The 22,827-nt window shown below is 30.7% G+C and overlaps 1 protein-coding gene and 1 long non-coding RNA gene across 11 annotated transcripts in view; one reads left to right on the top strand and one right to left on the bottom strand.

Annotated features, from left to right (window-relative positions):
• Positions 1-20,800, top strand: part of LOC143244706 (uncharacterized) — a 90,437-nt gene extending 69,637 nt beyond the window's left edge. For 3 of the 9 annotated variants that reach the window (XR_013025282.1, XR_013025283.1, XM_076489828.1), the window contains 2 exons: positions 9,615-9,666; positions 12,600-20,800. Coding sequence is in view for 7 of the 9 variants with exons in the window: in XM_076489828.1 (XP_076345943.1) it covers positions 9,615-9,666; positions 12,600-12,623 (76 nt within the window). In the remaining 2 variants the exon portion in view is untranslated. Of the gene's footprint in view, positions 1-6,364; positions 7,948-9,614 lie in introns of those variants that run through there. The other 6 variants (XM_076489830.1, XM_076489826.1, XM_076489834.1 and 3 more) reach the window with 4 other exon arrangements.
• The window catches only part of LOC143244708 (uncharacterized), a 48,931-nt gene extending 26,790 nt beyond the window's left edge, over positions 1-22,141 (bottom strand). The window contains exon 1 of one of the 2 annotated variants that reach the window (XR_013025285.1): positions 22,049-22,141. This is a non-coding gene — a long non-coding RNA (uncharacterized LOC143244708). The remainder of the gene's footprint in view (positions 1-22,048) is intronic. The other variant, XR_013025286.1, reaches the window with a different exon arrangement.
• Positions 22,142-22,827: the final 686 nt, after the last annotated feature.

Here is a 22,827-nt window from a genome sequence, read left to right as displayed (position 1 = left end):
AATGATATTTTGGTTACAAATTCAAAAAAGCAAATCTTGAAGGGATGTGACAAGAATTATTGGATGTAAATTAGGCAGCTAAGTTACCAGGAGACACTAATCAAATGTAGATAACTTTCAAGATGAATTTTTAAATATTCAGGATAAACATATTCCTTATGGTGTGACATTTTTGAAAATGATGTAGATAAGGGTAAGGATTTACATTTGGTGTATCTGGATTTCCAGAAAACAGTTGATAAAATGTCACATTAAAGGCTTGTGAAAAAGTATTATGTCTGTAGATTTGGGAGATAAGTTAACAAAGTTGATAAAAGAGTGGCTTGATGTAAGAAAGCAGAGGGTTTTTACAAATGGAGTTCAGTCAAATTGGATTAATGTCACCAGTGGGTTCTGTTGGGTTTTACTTGTAACAAATGTAAGATTATGGATACTGGTTATCATAATTTGATTCCTAAGTATAATTTGTATGGGAATAACCTTAACAATGACATGAAAGAAAAGGAGTTTGGTTTAAAACAAGACAACAGCATCAAAATTCTGAAAGCAGATAAAGTCAATGCTGTAGTTACAGATAACACTGCTCTGAATCATTTAACTACAACTATATAGCACGTTTTCTAAACATGTAACATCACTAATATATGTATCTAAAATGAGTGAGTTTTCAAGAGTTGAGTATGCTAATACATTAGTAGTAGTTAATTTGTTATTTTGTAGAATGCTTGTTTACTATCAGTAGTCCAACAAAATTTAGTTTGTCTTTTTAGCCTGTTTGTATGGAGGATGAACTATATCAGAGAATGATTTTACAAAATGATGATAATAAGAGTATAGTTCAAGAAATCAGTAGTCCAACAAAATTTAGTTTGTCTTTTACCTGTTTGTATGGAGGATGAACTTTAAGTTCATTGATGTTTCGCCTTACCTTTTAACAGTTCAAACAGATTCATTTTAGATGGACCAGCTAACACTTCTCTGCTAATTTTGTGTTCATGGAAATTCAAATGCTGCTAAAGCAAATCATACTTCATGGGAGTCAGTTTCAGTTCTCTTTCCATGTCAGATTCTGAATTTACTCTAAACCATCATAAGTTTTATAATAGATCTTTCTGTGTGTGATTATGGTATCCTTGAAGATGAGTAAAACACTCTAAGATAATTTAGAGAGAGCACATTCATCAGTCATTAATATGTAGCAAATGCATTGCATAATCTAAATGGTAATGCATTACATTGTCACAGTCCTACAGTATAGTCTACTTAATCTCTACTTGTTTTGTCATCTTGCACTTGAAAATATTTGTTCTTAAGATTTATGCTGAAAACCATTTTAATCCAAGTATAACATTCAAAATAGAGTCAGTCTTTGGCAGTAAGCAGGTTGCTTTGTTGTTATTTCATTTAACTTCTGGTAGTCTATTCAGAACTTTATGGTTTTATTCTTCTTCACAAGTTCAATGGTTGATACCTAAGAATTATTATTCAGTTCTATCACTTCTTGTTCCATCAGAGCTTCCATCTCTTTGAAAGCCTCATCTTACTTTGCAAGTGGATACAAATGATGTATTGTGGCTGCATTTCCAGTATCAATCTTATATTTGATTTTTTGGCAAAAGTCTTGAGATCCATTGCTAAAGGCATCTTGATATTCCATGATCAAGTTGTAATCTGCAGCATTGATTAGTTGCAAGACTTTTACAGCTTAGATTGTACAACTTTTGAATGTGAGGTAGTAAATTGACCTGTATGAATTTAATATCAGACTTCTTACACCTTACCTCAAAGGTTTTTACTTTCATCTTCTTTTACATGATATTACTACTTGTATGTCTTCACATTTGTAAATGTTTTATCCAAACATAACTCAAGTTTCACAGTTTATTGTGTTCATGGCCCTAATGATGATCTTGATTCTTTTGATTCACGAGAGTTCTTGCAAACATCAGTTCCTCAGGACATCCTTGAGTATTTTGATCTACTACACCACAGTCACTAGATTTAAATTTATTTGTAGTAAGTCCAGATATGAGACTTTCACTTTTTGGTGGATACAGTAATTGTCCCATTTGTTATTGCTAGAAGCTAAACCTGTAGTGCACAGAAATTTCATGGTTGTTAGATATACACATTATTATTCATTTCCAGTTTAATTCGAAACTATTGATTTATATTGTGTAAATGTTAAAGTAAGTTATTTTTATATTTTATAGTTATGGTAAGTTTGTTCATATAACTGTTTACAAAGCAATTGTTATGTAGTTTATTTGTTGCAAATTGATGTCGTATTACATGAACCTTCTGTATTTTTCTCCTTGCTTTAAGTGAGCATTGCTACATCATAGTGTGTCGTAGTTTGTAGAAAGTTCTAGCCTTAGTTGAGTAATATATATATAGGCAGCCACATTAGCACAAATTAGTGAGAGATATAGATCTAGAGTGTGTTTGTATGTTTAACCATAAACAGTGTATAGTGGCAAAGTGTTATAATGACATATTGTATTGTAATAAACAGAGTAGAGAAGAATACTCATCTTGTCAGTTGTTTTCTAAAGTAACCGAACCACCCTCTGTGGACTTTTGATGACAAAAAAGAAAAATTATTTAAAGCACTGTATTCAACTGTGGTAACCCACAGGGTTAAGTAAGTGAATTTATCACTAACTGCAGAGGCAGCTTTAGAGATAGCAAGGCTCTTGGTGAAAGTCATGCATGAGGTTCCTTGATGCAAGAAAAAATTTTGTATATTAAGTGAAATAAAACACCAATATAAGATCATACCAATTCATTGGATAGGTACAATTACAAGTTTATTTCATTTTTCTGCATTTGGTAGTGATAAATTCATCAGTAACAGAGGAATAATCTAATTTTGATGCTAGATTATGTTCTGTAGAAAGAATAGCCAATGCCAATAACCTCTCTTGACACATAGTACATTTTAAGCAAGTTTTTATTAATTTCAATTTTAAAAAAAGATCTTTTTGCTAAAACAACTGTAATCATATTTGTTAATATAATTCTACATGCTACATAAACTTCAATTAAATGATTATCTATAATATGTTTTATTAAATCATGAATGTTTATATTTGGAGATGCAGCCTTGGTACACATCCATAATTCCCCAAATAATTCTTTGCCATTTATCTCGGAGTCAGATGACTCATATAGCATAAGTAATACTTGTAGTTCTTTACAATAGTGTAAAAGATCTTCATTGGACTTGTTCTTTAAAGATTAAATATTGTACAGAAAACCAAAATTGATATAGTAGATTTTTAACCCCTCAAATCGTGGTCCAGAGCTCACAGAAATCATATTGATGATGGCATTGAAATATTGTTCTGAAAATGTCTGCAGTGTCAGCACTAGTTTTGGCTGGACACTCGTGGCCAGGTGGTTAAGGCATTTGACTCGTAATCTGAAGGACATGGGTTCAAATCCCTGTCACACCAAACATGCTCGCCCTTTTAGCTGTGAGGGTATTATAAAGTGATGGTCAGTCCCACTATTCATTGGTAAAAGAGTAGGTCAAGAGCTGGCAGTGGGTGGTGAACACTAACTGCCTTCCCTCTAGTCTTACACTGCTAAATTAAGAATGGCTAGCATAGATAGCCCTCATGTAGCTTTGTGTGAAATTAAAAAACAAATAAACAAAAACAAACACTCATAATCAAAATTTATTTTCTTCTCACATAGCCTAATTCCTCTGAATACCCATTTGATCAGCTATTTTATTGGCAGTCATTATGAGCAGAGTGAAACCCATTTTTTATATAATCATCTACCCAATGCAAAAATTCCTCAAAATGTTTCAATGCTGTGTCCAACTGCATATTACACTGTTGCCATATTTTATTAATTAGGTTTATTTTCACTCAAATATTGTACAACACTACTAAAGAAAGTACAAACTTGTATTTCAAACTTTTTTCTTGTATCAAACTGCATTCTAGACAATCACCATTATCTTTTAATTGGTGTTAGATGACCTTCACACTTTCTACTCTGATTTCCCATCTGATTTTGACCAAAGCCTTGACAGTAATATTTACTCTTTCTTTTAACACAGTTCAACTTTCAGTTTAACCAGCAAGTAATGTATACAGCTTTTTCAAAACACCAAAAAATATGTTTTGTCTACAAATGAGATGCTGCTACATCACCAAATACTAAATTCCAACTGTGACAACAAGGTATAAAGAAGACTAAAGGATTAATATTTAGTATTTTTATTTTTGCACCACTTTTTTCTCCTTGGTTGTTAGATTCATTATCATATCCTTGTATGTGGCAATTTTTGATCTCCATTACTAGGTTATTGATTTGTAAAAGTACACAACTTGTTAATTTTTCAACCGTAGTTTTTTATACCACCAAAAATTGACAAAATGTTCTTTAAAGTCTCTCAGCTTTTCACCAGTATCTTTGTTATTTATTTGGTGTGAATTACATTCAGAATTATTTAATAGTATTTTGGTTGCTGTATATTTTGAATAATTGCAAGTTTTACCATCAATGATATTAAGTCATTTTGAATGTTTTTTCCCCCAAATAATGATTATGAATGCTGTTATCTTCAATGCATTGTAAGTGTTCTTGAAGAACAGGATAAATGTAAACTTCACCAGGTTTGAGAAGTTTCCACTTCTTTCCTGTTCTAAATTATCCTTAAGTCCTCTAAATACAATGTTAAGCAATGCTAAATACTGAATTATGGCCAAGAATCTCTCCAAAATATCATGCCACAGCATTGCCTTTTCCATTGTACTTGATTTTGAATTGCTGTGTTGATAGTCTTTATGTATTTCAGCCTCTTTCCTGATCCCAACCATTTCAAAGCATACACTATGTGATCTGAACTGTTTTCTTGAGATGACTAATGAGATTCTTCCAATCATTACAACTGTGAGATACTCTTAAGGAGGGAAATAGATTTCAGGCAAAACAAACACTGATTTTGCTTGAAGAGTAAACCAACCAATGTCTTTCTTACTTTTCCTTGTTGCTACGAATTCTAATGTAATGAAATGAGGAGAAATGCTTCTTTTTATCATCTACTGTGAAAGTTACATTTTCTTCTCAAACCATTCCCATGAGAACATAATTTACCTATATCCTGTATTGGGAAATTTCATTCACAGGGATAATTACTAATAGATTTATATGTTTTGCTAAAATCACCAAATCTTAATTTATTAACACTAACATATTGCTGATGTTTTGTAGACACTTCATCAGATGTGTACTCATGGTAAATAGACGTGCTTTGAAAATCTTCACCCTGGGCCAAGCTGTTTCTTGCATTTTCATTTTCATTCTCAATTGCACCTTCAGACTGATTTACATTTTATGCCTCTCAATATTTCAGCACTGAACCACATAACTATTCTTTGCATTCTTCTAAAGTTGCCCATTTTCATATTTTTGCATAACCCAATTAAGATTTTCTGCTTCTGTCATGTTCTCTTCCACTCTTAGAAATTTTGTGATACTTTTGTGATAAGTATAATCTTATTATTTTTTATTTGTCACTGATCATGGGTAATTCACTGTATGATAAGAACTGTTGCAGACTCACACAAGCTTCTGGTTGCTTTTCTTGTGGGAAATAAATTTGCACTCTGATTGAAATTGATAATTACATACTCATCAGATAAAGAAATTGAAAACAGCATTTGATAGATGCTTCCTGCTGGTTATAGGTAATATATAACTAAACATAAGCGAGAACTATTTAATAAATCTTGAAAGAAAGGATGTGACAGTTCTGTGTGGCAGAGGGTTCTGATTTTCTATTTGATAGTTCTGTGACAGAACTGAAAGTTTTAAAAGTTATGGTTTGTCTGAGTGTATTGGATTTTATAGGGAATAGTTTATGCTAAATTTTGCAAATATTCAAGGGGTGATAACAAAATACAGAAGGAAACAAACTTTAAAAAAATGTTATGCCCATCACACTGGTGGAAATTCAGGGCTTTTGAAAATATTTTCTTACAGAATTAGAACTTAAAATGTATATAATATTAAGATACAGGTTATTAGCTAATATTTTTTGCTACATTAATTGCTTTAACAAAACAATAATTTAATAAAATTTCGTATATAAGACACACAAGCTCTTGTGTCATGCACAGAAAAGAATAGTTGAGTAGATAGGGTTAAAACAATGTTTTTAAAAATGTGCATATTTTGTAAAAGGTATACAGAACTTAGTGCATTTAAATTAGGTTGTTAGCCAATAGAAATCAGTATTTTTAATCAAGTATAATTACAGTATTCTAAGAAATAGTCCTCTAATTGTACATGATATATTTAAACTAATTTCTATGCTAGCTAATATTTCATTTCTCAATTATAGGTAGCATACCCATTACTGTACCATACCTTGATGGATAGTAGCTTATTCAAACAAACATACATCAGTCTTGTCAGAAAAAAGTGCCTACTGATACCATTGTTCATCATTGCTATATTTATTTTAACCTTTTCACTGCATAATAATGTAGACATGCTCAGTGTCTAGCATGCAGAAGAATGAAAAAAAGCAAGTCCATGCCTTGAGCAAGGTTGGGAGAAGTGATTTTGGTAGACAGAAAGCATTCCACCTTTATATTGGTCTTGTGTGAGGTCATAGGTTGTCCCCTAGTTTGTCTTACACTAGAGCCACCTCATGGTAATTATATTGCAATACCAGAGTAGATGAGGATGATTTGTTTTGTCAAAGTGTGTTCTAAATTAACCAAACTGGCCTGTGTTGACTCTGACCAAAAAGAACCAATTATTTAAAGTTCTAGACACAACTGTGACAACCAGTAGAGTGAAGTATTTTTGTACATATGTTATACTTGTTTTGAATATATTATTTTAAAACAAGTAGATTGTGTGCTGTCATTTATTGTTGAAATTTATTGCCAAGAAGTCACAGACACCTGCTGTAAAGAACTGTGGCTTAATAAAACCTGACATGGTTATAAACTGGGAATCTGTTTTAAAGCTAGCCTAACCTCACATTATGAGTAGTAAAAACATTTCTTACCATAAGTATAACTTCCATCCTCTTGGAAGAACTTCCTGCTCATTTCTTATTTACCTCAGTCATTCTTATTTCATAATCTTTGAAGAAAATTTCTCACTTTTCATTACCAACATGAATCAAACTGCTGAAACTTTAGAACCATTGTCAGTCAGCATACTACAAAACATCTCTCAGACACTTACTGTAAAAACTTCCAGACCCTGTTCATATATCAAAACCTGACAATATCACTCTCAGAGGTGAACATATCTGTATACAGTAACATTCATGTACCAGCTACTGTGGTTTTATGGGTACAACTGAACATTGTAATGGTGTAGGATTGCAATGCAACTATAAATGTGGATGATTTATTAATATGCATGATTCTGTGTTTGAAGTGTCCTGTATGTGTAATTAGAACTTACAGTTTAGTTATTTGTAAGAATAATTTGGCATATTCATGAGCAAACAAAACTTGTATAAACCTAAAATTATTTTTTTAAACATTGTATGGCTTTGTTAATTCAAAGATACCAATACTTTTGATCAAAACGTGAAAAATAATACAATATGCTTCTGGTCAATGAATGATTTCATTAAAGTGTTCACTTGTTTTATAGATAATGGAAATATGAGTTGAATGCAGTGTATGTTTATCAATTGAAAGTTTTTTTATTTATATGCACGTACACACATCAGGACATATTGTTTTAATAAATTTTTAATACAGATAAGCAATACTTGTTTAATAATATTCCATTTTACAAGAGTTAAACAGGTTCCCTCCAGCTATTAAAAGTTGAAACATAGTAATCACATATATTAAAATCTGTATTATTTTTCATGCTATAATAATGTTTTTAAGATTTAATTTAGAATTAAAAAGTGTCATTTGTATACACTACAATAAACAACTGGATAAACTGCTTTTGTTGTTGTTCTGATACAGTACCAATAATTTGAAACAGTGAGTGATCACATTGAAGTTTTACATGATGACATTTAAACCAATTGTGACTTTTAACATTAATGCAGCTCCCATTTTGTTTTTATTAAACAACAGATCTTTTTTTGCAATTTTGTATACTACTATAGGTAATAGATAGTTCAATGATACATTACAAGCATAAGTTTAAATGCTCAGAGAGCAAAATACTTTGGTCAGGAAAAGGTCAAAAAAGTCAGGGAATTTAATTTTGCCCAAGTATGGTAACCATTTTTCTCAGAAATGTCTTTTTCTTTTAATTTTTATTGTCTGTAGCCTTGGACTGCCTCTACTTACAATCTTGTCCATTAGTTTACAACCACACTTTTGCTAAGTAGCATGACCAAGTGTAAGGCATATAGTTTTACAAACTAACAACAACTACAAATGATAAGGGTTTATATATGTGGTGTAGAAATATATCACATTTCTGTATTCTTTTAATAATATAGTACTTTGTGAATGTGCAGGTTTCATATTATGTGGTTGAAAATGTCATTAAGATAATTTTATTCTAGTTGTGTCTCATATTCTTAAGTAGATAATATCTGTTTATTTATGGATATTGCAGTATTTCATACAAGGATGTTGACAGTAGTGTCTTTCAGTAATAGATCAGGTGGTATGTTACAGCACCACCTATGGTTGAATGAGAATAGCCAGTCATAAGGGTGGGACTTTGGGTAAATACAACATTTCTTGTGAAATAAGGAATACTGGATTTAGACCATCTGGTACATGGATTCAGCTTGATCAGTTTAAGTTGGAAGATCAAGTAAAAGTAATTGGTCTGTGTCAATAAATCAAGTCCACATAGTGTACTTGTATTTTGCATTTGTTTCACTTAGTACTTAGTCATTTCATTCAGTGCCATGATTCAGTTGCCCAGAGATAAAACACTACTTTGCAGTTTGTATCTTGACTAAATATCCTGTTATTAAAAAGACCAATCCATTTTTTATAAGATAATTTAGTTTTACCTCTATACAATTGTCCAAACCTCTATTGTACCTGAAGATACATTCAGAAACATTTGAAGTAACAAAGGAATGGCTCCATAACCTAAGAGTAGGATACATATTTCTTAGTTTCTTCTCTTGATTTCTTCCTCAATATTATGTAAACAACATTGCTGTTTCTTAATTCCAAACTCATGCATGTAGGAAAAGATATTAAACCATCTGTGTTTGTACTTCACAAGCCTGAACACAACACGACCTGCTAGATGCTATCTGTGAAACATGTGACAATAGATACTCTCATGTTCTTGTTCCTTAACCAACACCTATAATTAAGTAGTATATGGTAAAGGTATATCAGATATATATCTTTTCTTTAAATTGTAACACCACTATCCAGGTTTGTATTTCCCAGCTCAGCTTTTTATCCTAACACTCAACCAGACCACCTATAGAAGTAATGCATATTTTGTTCATGTCATGAAATATAGCAAAGTTGGTTTTATAAAATAAAAAACACTAATATAAATGCTACTAAGATTGTGTTAATTTGTGTGATAATTTTTTTTCTGAATGCATGTGACTATTTTGAACCATTACATGAATAAAATAATTATTAGATTTTAGCATTTCTTTTTAATTGCAGGACTGCAGAAGAAGATAATGCAGCAGTTAATGAATCTTGTTCTGGAATGAAAGTAAATATATCTAACATTGAGCAGCAGCTGCAACAGGGACCTCAGTGCATAGAAAAAATCACTGTTTCATTATGTAGTTGACAATAGAAAGTATTCACAAATTGTAACTGGTGAAATGTATTACTAGAACACTACATATACAAGAGTGGACTGACTTTACATTTTGCAAGTAAATAATTATTACATTCCTACAAAAAAATTTTTGAAATTCTAATCTAAAACTTAGTTAATTAATCAGATATGTATCTTAGACATCAAATTTTTTAATTTTTTTTTTCAGCCCAGTCACATTAATTAGTACATACAATGTAGTGTAACCTTAAGCATTGTAGTTTTGTCAGCATTATGGTCTCTGTGTAAGCACTAGTATTTTTTAAATTATGATAACCACAGTTATTTTTTCCACATTCATTTTAGTTTGTCCATGATAAATATAAACGTTAGGCCTCTCGGCTTCTTGTGCTTCATCAGATTTGGATTTTAAATCATAACTTGTATGTCTGTATGTGTGTGTATAAAATGAAAATTAATACATTTTGATAAAGTTAAGTAAACAAAACCATAAAGAAGGACTGCATTAAAAACAGCAAATCCAAATGTCTGACTAATTATATTAGTTTGTTATCATTTAAAAATAAACAGAAAATGCTGCACTGATTGAAAAGATCCCAGGGTATAAACTATAATGTGGGATTATAAAAATTTACCCTATGTTTTGGAGGTGACTAAAGAAGAGGACCCATATTGCAGTGGGAATAAACTGTCTCTCAGTCTTAATCTCCATTCACCAATTTCACATAAGAATTAAAAAGAGTAGCAATAGATATATAAATAAAAATTAATAGAGCAATATGTAGGTGCTCCACTCCATAATGTTCCACATCTATATCACCATTTTTTTAATATTTTTTTTGCTATAGGATATCTGTCAGCAATGGGATATTCTAGGCTTTATTGATCCAAGCTTGTGGCCTAAATACACCAGTTTTCACCAAATTGAATTATCTCTTAACAGTTATGAAATTGTTAAAATACAATACTGTTATATGAAATTATAATTACTTTTGCTATTCAAAAATATTAGGAAATAAAAACATGATAGATTGTTTATGTAATCTATTTTCACATATAAATATTCATTATCATTCAATACATGAAATAATTAGTTATGATAAAGCCACAGTTAATATTAGAGAAGAATAATGTTTTTGCTAATTTCATTCTCACATTTAGTAGTATGTGTGTGGAAAGCATTTGTTAGTGCCCTCAAACATTATAGTAGAGATCTAGATAGCCTGTCAGTCCTAGTGGTATTATATCCAGCAACTTTGAACTCTGACAGGTAAGGACAGATTCCTGCAGATACTACCAACATATTTTCACTTCTTCTTGGTTTATTATTCCCTTATCTCCTGGAGTCATATGTTTTGTGTGCAATAAGCTCAAGATACTTGGTATTTAAAGATCTATGGATGAATTGCAATATCTGCACAATCATTCAAGAGTCTTTAGGTTTTAGTTTAATTTGACAATGCAACAATAACCAATGTTAAAAACAAGAGAGCACACATTCTTACTTTCTTGTTATTGAGATGCTGTATTTTCATTTCTAGTTGTCGTGAATCATAATTGTGGTACATTAGCTCTCACTTAGGCAGAGTTTTGTTTGTGGAATGATCCCTTTATCCTCAAGATATCTGATATTTTGGACCCTGTGATCAATGCAGTTATTCCCTCTTTCTACCATTGTTTTGTCTCTAGATCATTTTTATGACTGAATAGCATTGTTCTTTTATATCTTTTATCTTGAGTGATTTGATAGAACTATCTCCAGCAGTGCCATGCTACTATTGATTTGGTCAGATTTTCTTCAGTTTTTTTTTATTTGTTTTCTCTGTGTTTAGCCTCTTATTCCTTATGAAGCAGTTATTCCTCATCGTATTCCAGACAGGCCAAATGTTCACGACTGGCTTCTCTCTAGTCCTTTGCATGTGCCATAGGTTTCTTCTAGTTCATTTTTATTGCGGTTCAGTGCTACCCTTTATTAGATTAAGTGTAAGACCTTTGTGAAGTGATGGATGATAAATTTGGTTGAATCTTTATTTCCATTCATTCTGAACATATACAAGTCTTTCAACTATTTTTTTAAAACATGTTTTCTCTTTCTTGGACATCCAGAAATCCTATTGAATAATCTGAGTTACTCATTTAATTTTGGAATCCTAGGATTTTTCCTTGGTGCTTCATGCTTTGACACAGGAACCCTTTAAATTCACATTGCTGGTGATTTCCATTTCCTGTTTAGGAAGATGCATTTCCTTTTACTTCCTTTTGGGATGAAAATATTCTAAACTTAATTCTATCAGTGTATATCACACTTTTGTTTTAATTAAGATTTGAGTAATAATGGGTAAATCCTTTTCTTATCTTATGATTTTAGTGAAGTTTCCCTTAGAAAATTATAAATTAGACTTTCTATCATAGGATGTTTTTCAGCTGCTCCATGTTTTGCCAGTAATCTTATTTTCTTCTCTTGGAAAATTCATTAAATTCATTTTATGATATTGACTTATGTAAGATATAATTGGTGGTGGAGCTTTATCAAAACATAGTGAGTTGCCTATGGACTTGTTGTTCTAGAGAGGACAATCTTATTCCATTCCTTTTAGGACATTGTATTCAGATCTAAATCATATTTTATGTTTGATCTGATTAGTGTTCTGCTGCATTACAAGTGCTGAATTTTAACATTAGTCCTTATGTAAATTATTCATTCTGTATAAATTTTGTACAAGGCATGAGTTTTTACATTACTGCAAGTACTTGAGACATTTGTATCAAAGTGATGAGATAAACATGCAGATACAGGGTGTGAGAACATGTGATAAAATAAGTGTAAATCTAGTGACCAAGAAAATTGTATGTGTATACAGATTGAAAATGGTGAAACCTCTTGATATGGAAGAGACTGTGAAAAGGGCCCCATAGTTTTAGAAGTTAGTATCTTTTTGAATTTCATGGTAATTATAAAATGTTATTTTTAAAATTTACATAGTTAAAAGTTATTCTCTCACAACCATTAAATAAAACAAAAGTCAAATCAATCAGTATCCTTTCTTAGATAAGAAGAACAAAACTGTACACAATATTAAAAGTGAATCCTAACTAGGAATTTGTATAAAGAGAAAGAGATAATTAACTCTTTTGACTTAAATTCAATATGTTTATAAATACATCTTTCAAATTCCATTAGCTTTAGTAGCAGAACACTTCGTTGATTTAAATTGCTAATCCACCACTTTGCCAAGTCTTTTTCATTAATCATGCTATTAAATGAATTCCTATCTGTATTAAGTGTGAGTGCATCTAAATTAGACAACCAGAATGCATTTCATTGCATTTAATATAACTATCATTTCATCAGAGTCATTCAGTAGTATTTCAACATTATTAATACAGCTAAAAATACCCAAGAGGTTAATTTTGTTAAAATATTTTACTTACTATGACCCTAGTGGTATCATTAACATAAACAAGAAAAATCAAAACATCAAAGCACTAACCTGTGATACAGTCCATTAATAACAAGGTTCATACAACCATCCTCCTGTCCAGTTAATCAAGCCCTACCCCAACTCCTCTCTACCTCTGTTATTTTAGTAGCTGATCTTTTGTATGGCACTTTACTAATAGTCATTTTGAAAATCTGTGTTCACCAAATCAGTATAACAAGTAGTATCCTCAAAAAAGTTATGAAATTGGTAAGACAAGATTTACCATTGGTGAATTCTTGTCCACTTTCTTTTGTAATATCATGAGTACAAATACCTGTCCCTAGTGATCAGAATAATTTAAGTTATTCATGGACTTTAAAAAAGGTTAAATGTGTTGTACCCTTGGTTTCACTTAGAACCAAAGCTCTGAGATACTTATATTGTCCACTGTGAAAGGTAATTGTTGAGCATTTCAGTCATGCTGAGAGACACTTAGCAATAAAATATGATAAACCACCATTTTATTCTTAAAGTTATGTCACATTTTGAAATTTGAATGTTGGTGTGGTTGTTTCCTAACAGTTTCTGCTTACAATGTAAAATTTAGCATCAACATTATTCATGACTTTTCTCCCATCATTTCATTGGTAAATGTTCAGCCACTTAGCTCTGTCTACATGTACAGCTTTTCATGTGGGAGACAGATAAACCCTTTGACAGACACCACAGTTTGCAATACATATATTCCATTAAATTAATCTATAAATCCTCTTTAACCCTTTTGGTGCTGAATAACAACTTTTAATGTTTGGCATGGCACTGAATATATATGTTTGATACTTCAACTAATTATGATATCAGTACTAAAAGCATGATATCTTAACAATAACTCAACAAAAGCCCCTGAAATATTCAGTGATTGTACCCAATACTATATATGTTAACTTCAATACATAAGAATAACAGGAATAAAGGAAGGTTGCCTGCTGCGCTGACCCTTCAAGTCGATTGCGGTTGCCAACCGTGCCGAAAGGGTTAATCAGACTTGAATGTTTCCATTACAAAAGAAGAATGAATAGCCTAGAGGTTTCTACAATGTAAGTAGCATTAGTAACTCCCAATCACTGGGCATCTGTTAACTGACTACCAAAAATGAAAGATAGGGGCTTGCATATTTGACTTTTGACATTGTTTAAACTTTAAGGAAAACCCTGTCCAATTCTGGTACTTTATTGTAATCTCTCAGTTCTTCTAGTTACCATGTAAGGATTAATATCTACATGATGCATCTTAATTCTAGTACTTCCTATGGAATGCTCAGGGTCAGGAATGTTGCTAATACCTTCTCTTTTAAAAACAAAATAATATTTGAAATTCAAGCTCAGTTGTCTCACTGTCTTCAACAAGAACCTTATCTCAACAGTATTCTCTAAGAACTGTAAAGTTCCTCATTTAATAACTTTTATACATTTTAACATACTGAAAAAATCTTTGCACTTAGTTTTAACATTATTAGTTAGTTATTTCACATAAACCCTTTTTTTGGTTTTCTGATTTATTTTTAAAATTTAATATGTAGCTTTCATATAATTCTGAAAATCTTCCATTTTATATGTTAACTTTTTATGCTTATCACACTTGTTCCTGATTGTCTCCCTTATATCATAGGTAAGCCACCTAAGTTGTATTTTCCTGTTAACTGTTTTTAGGGACAATCATATATTGAACTAAATGTGTTTTTTAAACTTTCTAAATCTACTCATACTTCCTTTTAAATTAGCTTAGTTCACTAATGATAAATCTTTTCACATGAACTCATATTGATGTTTTGAAGAATAATAACTAAAGCTTCATTATTTTATTCCATGTAATAAAATGTAAAACGTATTTTTACAATAATAATTCTTCTCCAAATGTTCCCCAACTTAACTCTTGCAACCATATCCTAGTGTTAACAGTATATTTAAAATAGTACCCCTTGTACTTTTTCAGTGTAGACTTTATTTTGAATAATTTTAAGAATTTTGTTTGACTCTCTACAATCCCAATAAATTTCTAAAATTTAAAACTTCCATAATTATTGCAGCAGTATTTTTATTAATAACAACTTTACCACATTTTACAATTTGTAAATGACCTTATCTGTCTGATCAGGTGACTTGAAATAATTGCTATTTCAAATATTCTGTCCTTAAAACTCTTTAACATAACTTGTAAGATTTGCCCTCTTGACTATAATTTATGTCTTCAGTCCAAACAAGCTAAAGTTCATTCCTTTTATAAAGAGCCACCCTAACCCTTAATATAGAAATTTTGTTAATTTTCAATAACATAACCTAAAATTTCTAAGTAATTATCTAACTAAGTTTTAATAACTTCCATGGCATCACAGTCTTCCATTTTGACTAGAGCCCTGATTGCAGGTTGCTTACTTTTAATACTCCTAACTTTAGAATAATAGCAACTTAACCTGCACTTGAATCTGCTATGTTTATCTTCAAATTTGATAGAATTTTTGTTAAAGCTAGCACTTCAACTTCTTGTGCTTTAAATATTCTACCTATTTCCAGGTTCTTTTTATTTTTCAATATCCTCTTTGTACAAGCTGATCTCATATTTTTAAAGTTTTTTATCCCCAAGCTTCATCACTGCTTTTTAAATTTAGTTCAGACTATCTTTAGAGCTTCTCTAAACCTTCTGTACAACCTGTTAGGCCTGAAGCATAGTAGAGTTTGCATAATAAAATTTGAGTAAATTATCATTGTATATCATTGAGAAAGGGATTATCCAGTAGGAAAGAAAATTTTTAAAAATTGGCAAGTTAACAGGAAGTCAGCAAATTTTGTTTCAAAATTTGTAGTGTGTAGTGAAGGGATTTATACACTTTGGCAATAAAGCTAGAGAGAGAGAGAAAAAGACCTACTCTCCAGGTAGTGATAATAAAATTTTCTATTTCAGCCAACATTTTCGCTTGCAGTTTCATCAGGACTAGTAGCACCAGAACTTTCAGTACATTCCTAATCAAATCATTCATATTAAAGAACTGACAGTTTTAAAGAATGGAATATGAAGACTTTTAGCTATTATACAACTTTAACTATAAAAAATGAATTTTCCACAGGATATATTTTTAAAAAATACCAGTGAATATTTTGTAAAACCTTTAATAGGACAACAGTATGAGAATGTATATCGTGCTTAATGCTTGAAGTTGGGAGTTTATAGCTACATTGAACTACAAGATAAATTTATGGAAATCTGTAATCTGGCCAATATAAAAATTTGTGTATCATGTCACACCTGATTTCTCAAAATAGAAGTCACAAAAGCCAAAAGCATTTATCCAGATAGAATAGTTCTGTTACTGTCTGTGAGGAGGGGGTAGAGGGCCATGAAACTTTATAAGTGTAGTGGGCATTGATATAATAAGGATAAAGTGGGATCACCAATGGCCTAGAGTCAGGTATATAAAATTTATTATGAAAGTAAAAATATTGATTTCAATTTAAGCTTAAATTGTTTCATTTCTATTTTCTGTTATATCACCAATGTTTTTAATTAAAAAAACTGATTAAATAAAAAAAGATTCTAAATTAAGAAATCAACAAATATTATTTTTAATTTTGTTGTATATATGTATATTTCATTTTATACTTTCAGTACTTAGACTCATAACAGTATTAGATTATAATTTTGTTGCTTAGCAACATGATATAAAAGCCATTGTTGAAATGTAGTGTTACCAAAACACACTGACTTTTCAATATATTAACAGTTGTTAATCTAACTAACTTTTATTAATAATTATTCCATGAATATGCCACAGATTCATTTCATGAATGATTTCAGTTTTGATTGTCTTGCAAAGAAATTTGCAGATGTTTATGTGCTTCAATTATACTTTGCCTCTTTGTTGGTCAAGCATGATTTCACAAAATCTATTTATTTTGGTTAACTATGAAATGTGAAGTTAGGGTATACTATGGGACAGGGGGAGGTAGTACTTGCCTCATTATTTTTAATGGGCTATATATTAGCCACTTGTTTAAACACTGATGTGAATTGTCATACAAATACTTTTGAATGTTTTTGTAAAGCATCACTTCTTTAATATGATAAGTTTTTCTTGATAAGTTTTATGATTGTTTTGAAAATAATGTATCCACTGGTAATTGAATACAATTAAATATTATTCAATTTCCTGCTTTTTATTTCAAACAATAAAAACTCATTACAACTAAAGTAGATTACTTAAGTATTACCTAAAAAAGAGGTTAATTGATTCTAATTACTGCCCTTAATATAAATCCTGTCACTATACTGGTATAAAAATAGTAAAATTTTCTATAATCTCAAATTTTGTGTTCACAAATTAGTATCCAGCTTTGTTGAGCTGAATTTTCTTACGTTTATGTTTATGAATGATTATTTCCACATATAATGTTTCTCTTAAAATTCTGAATGAAATATTGATAAATATATATTAGGGTGGACTTTATTTTTGATGTTTTGCTTTACAACACTCTTGCTCACTCATTTTGTTTGATATATAAAAAAGTAATTCACACCAAATTTTAGTTATATTGGATAACGTTTAGGGGTTGCTCAAAGTTGTTTAAACTTTACTTTGTAGTTCATATTATATTTTCATATTCTAGAATATTCCAGAATATTCTAGCTTACTGTTATGAAATAATTTAGTACATTTTAGAATATTCTAGTGTATCTCACATTATATAGAATGTTCAAGAACATTCCATGTATAAATAATCTATGCTGTCTAGTTTTACTTCTAGAATGTTCTGTATGCAATGGTAGTAGTTTCTAGAATGTGTGTGAGGGTATGTACACATTTAAGCAGATTCATCTGTATCATATCACCAGACACTGTATTGGCATATACTTTGGCTGCTTGATTCAGAAGAAACTGAACTAACAGTAAGCAAGTACCTTCAAATAGGTAAGTGCTATATGCAATTTTGTAATGTCACAACACATCAAAGAAAACAGTCTATAGAAGTTCAAAGGTTGTGATAAAAAAGTCTGCAGCATTTTGGAACAATGCTCAAAATATCAAATTGGAGAAGCATTTTGAAAAGTGGGTAAATCTAAAGAAAAATTCCAAAAAGTAAAACTAAGACACAGCAAGCTAATGAAGAAGGATTTGTCAAACCTCTGGACAACTTTTCTAACATCAGTCATAGGGATACCTTGTCCTTATTCAGAAATGCAAAAGCCAAGGAATTTGTATCTTACTCAGAAGGAATGAAGATGATATGGACAAATGGACCAAGTAGATAAAGTTCCTTTTTTAGAGAAGTCAAGGACTGACAAAAGAAATGTGCAAAGTATGGACAAGAAATGAAATGTAGAACAGGGACAATGGACTGCATATGAAACTGAATTAGTGAGAATCATCCCAAAGCAGTGATGATGAAGTTTATGGATTCAGTACCAGTAACAGTGATGAGAATATAGGAATAACTGAAGAATCATCATCTTCTAAACTTTAAAATGGGGCTGTAAGAAATGTTAGTACTCACAATTTAGTGGCAGCTAGAATAAAGATCAAACAAGAATATTCTGTAATTAGCATTTTGGCATCAAATCTTAGAACCTGTCCTTACATGTGGTTTCAAAGATTGTATGAGGCTTTCTGCTTAACCATAGAGGAAGTTCAAGATGGTGTCATTGAGTTTGCTGCAAGATAACTTCAGGTCAGCCAACTTGGAGACAAGTATCAAGTGCTTTTTGAATTAGCAATATCACTTCATCCTTTTTTGTAAAGTGTAATTTATACCACATGGAGTCATACATCATGCATTTTGGATGATCAAAGTATTATATTTCCTCAAGATCTTGATGGGTATAAGACAGTTTAAGCCCACTGGTTGTGAAGAAAGAAGACCCTGTGACATCTGGATCTTTATTGTTTCAGAGTATTTTAGGGCTTGATTCACTGTTCCTTGCAATTATCTTAACTTCCTACAATGTTTTTTTAAATATAAGAAGGTTAATTCTGCTATTTCAAAATTTGCTTGTCAGAAATTTGCTGGTCATCTGTGGTACCTTAGTGAAGAATTTGTTGGTTCTGCATTCCTTGATTCAGCAATGATAAATGCTCTAACTGAGAAGAAAGTGCATCTAACTGAATATCAGGAAGCCTGAGGACTTGACAACTGACAACTTTGTCACAAAGAAAACAATAGCCTGTTTCAGGTACCTCAAAATTTCATCTGGATTTCTGAATTATGACTCCAAGTCATAAGAGTTCCAAGAGGACTACAGGGAGGAACAACAGATTGTTCAATACTTGAATGTGGTAAACGACAATGCTGAAGGGGTGTGGCCCTTATTGAGAAGTATAATACCATCATAACAAAGAAAGAAGATCAGCAACTATTCCTCCTTTAAGTTTTTCAGGTCCATAAAAGGTGCTTTCATAACATCAAAAAGAAAACGGTAATAATAAAAAAATTACTAATCACACAAAAATTGTATAAAATACACAAATTCAGGTAATTCTATTATTGTGCAGGCAATAAATTAATAAATTATTTATAATACAAAAGAAATATGTTTTTATATTTCATAATACATACAGTACCAGACCATTGCAGACTAGAACTTCATCCTCATTGAGCAACCTTTGAGTATGGTTCAAAATGGATGAAATTTGATATTTAATAACATTTTTTGTACATTGGAACAAAATTAGGGGGTGAGAGTTTTGAAATTTTGAAATCTTACCTGCAAATAAGGACTGTCATAATTTAGATTATTTGATATACATATCTTTCTGTCTTGTAGCATAGTTTGAAATCAAATGAAAATTTATTTACCATCATATTTCAAAATCCAGTTTTATTTCAGAGTATTTTGTGCAATGTTAACATTTTATTTATCCAAACGTTCCACGTGAAATATCAGGCTGTTTAACTTGAAGTTTAAATAAGAAACCCAACTTGATTACAATTTCAATTTTTGAGGATTTTGCAATTCCCTAACCAAAGTTTATATTAGAGTGCAGTTGTCAAAATGTCATATATGTTTGTCAGCTTAGTTGACTGATTATTGTAAATGTTTTAGTTACTGCTCTGTGAGTCTGGAATATAAAACTGTGTATAATAAGAAATTCTTAGTCTATTTACAATGATTTATATGGGCAACTACATTTTATATAAACAAGTAATTATGATTGAAATAATTATGTAACACAATTCACTGAACATATTAACCTAATCAAAGATCAGCAGCAATTACGTCCGAAGTATTTGGTTTAAAGACTTCACTATTTACGAGTATTGTTCTATTGCATTAAGTTTTTCATCCTGTAGTGTATGAAGGTATATAAATTGTTGGTGTTTTGTTGTTATTTGGAAGAAGAAATAGTTCTTTCTGTAATTATGTGAAAAGTGTTCACTAGGTTAAATTAAAATAAATAGGAATAAATATTGTATTTGTCTTGAATATAGAGATCCTAAGTGTTCATTGACTGCTGACAGAATGAATAACTGTTAATGTTTCAATCTTTAGGTTCAAAACAGCTATGGCTGTCTTTGCCAAACAATATTTTTTGTTAATAAAATTCATTAACAGAAATATTATGTGTATTAAATAAAGCTGAAATATGTAACATATTATTTTGTTTTCTCTTTTTAAAAAGATCTGTTGTTCTTAAATACATAAAACCTTGTTCAATATGGAAAGTGCCATCATATCCAATGACATGGTCCAATATTAAAGAGACTTCAGAAGTTAAATGTTCAACAATGTGTTATTGCTGAGTACTGTAGTAATGGTATGAAAGTATAATATGGGCATACATGAATTTTAAAGGTCACATTGGTGGTGTTCTTCTGTGGAGGAGAACAGGATAAGCTAAAACACCATCATCTATGCAGAACCTCATCAAGATATCTTTTTCCTTCTGTCTACTGCAAAAATTACACTTCTGAATTGTTGACAGTGGTTTGATATCAGAAAGTTTGCTGAAACAGGGTTTATCCCAAATTATCTGTGATGACAGGCCTAAGTTCCATAAATGGAAAGAGTAAAGTTTCATTATTATCAAAGAATATAAATTTATCTGTGTTGGCAAGCTCATTCTTTTATATACTAGCATGGGAAAGTCTGATAAGGTGAATGAACAATGAACAAATAATAAGCAATTATATGGATTTGAAAAATCAAATGCTTCATAGATTGACTTTTGCTAACAGTATTTTTGTTACTTCAGAGTAGCTGTTGCTCATTTAACTCTTCCAAATAAAGGGAGATAGCTGCTAGTTGGTGAGATCGTTAAGGTCTGTTTGGTTGACTTCCTAAGTAACTGGTAATGAGAGTATAATCTTATAGGGTTACACATAAAGCAAGCCTTTCAGAGTAGTAAGTTGTGGTCATAAAAGGAATGTGCTTCTCAACCAGCAGGGCTTACTCCTGTTTATTTTACAACAAATCCTTTGTTTAGTTTTGGTACAAAATAGCAATGCTATCTACACAAAACAACATAGCTTACTTTCAACAAAATTAAGTTTAACATCTGATAAAGATATAAAAATATGTATAAGTATATATATATATATGCAATAATAGTTTTTCTTAAAGAAGGCTAAAAATTCAATTCAATTAAAAAAGAAACAAAACCTGTGGCCAGTAACAAAACTGAAAATATGATCAACTTAAGTAGTATCATTGTTTCCAGAAGCATGTTAGAAATATCATGCATTAAAATATCTCTAAATTAATGTTGCTTCTGAATGTCTTAGCAATGGCATAAAAGTATTTAGTTAATTTAAAAAATATTAAAAACAACTGTTTTCAAAATTCACACACGTTTTTATTAGTTGTACATTGTAAAACTTGTTTATTTTATTCACAGCACTTACCTGGCATCATAAGGTGAGATAAAAGAACTGAGGCTAATTTAATTTAATTGAAAAATAACGAGGACTTATAACAGTACTTATCTTCAAGCATATGACAAAGCAAGTACGCTCATAATTTATCAACAAGCGTTCAAATTTATTTATAATAAAATTGTTAGGTTTGAGTCTAAATATTGAAATTAGTTCTGTACACAAAAGGAAATGATTAAAAATAAAAGATATAAATGATCGTCTTTGTATTTGTTAAGAATATGTTTATTTTTTTTATTTGTAAGACTTATTATTTATTTGTTATTGCTTTCTCTGCCAAGGATTTTTACCTGAAAAAGAATCAAAAGAATGATGTTTCCGAGAAATATGTTGGAAAAACGTGAGATGGAGATTTTATATGTTCCTGCAAACGAGTAGCAAGTTGTCTCGTCAATATAACAGCTTTGGCACTATGTTCATTCAATTGCATACTCATTTTGTAAAGTACTGTCAACTGGGACTTCTTTGAGCAGTTTTTGAGTTTTCTATAGCGCAGCATTTGCAGTTTGAATTTGCTAATACTTCATTTTAACATGGACACTATTTAGATCTTTCACTAAAATAATATGATCACAAATTTTAACCACGTACAAGTACTTTTATTTAATGAGTGTTTAAAGTTATCCCAGCTTCGGGGGCTCTTTGAACCACTATGATAATACATTTCTTTTTCAAATAAATGCTGCAACAGGAGTTACTTTGAATATCAAGTAACTTGAAAAAAAACATTTACGTCATTACAACGATAC

Source organism: Tachypleus tridentatus, chromosome 2 (assembly GCF_004210375.1).
Source record: "Tachypleus tridentatus isolate NWPU-2018 chromosome 2, ASM421037v1, whole genome shotgun sequence".
Classification (NCBI taxonomy): Eukaryota; Metazoa; Arthropoda; class Merostomata; order Xiphosura; family Limulidae; genus Tachypleus; species Tachypleus tridentatus.
Note: the sequence above shows the minus strand (reverse complement) of the source record. Positions and strands in the feature narration are given on the sequence as shown.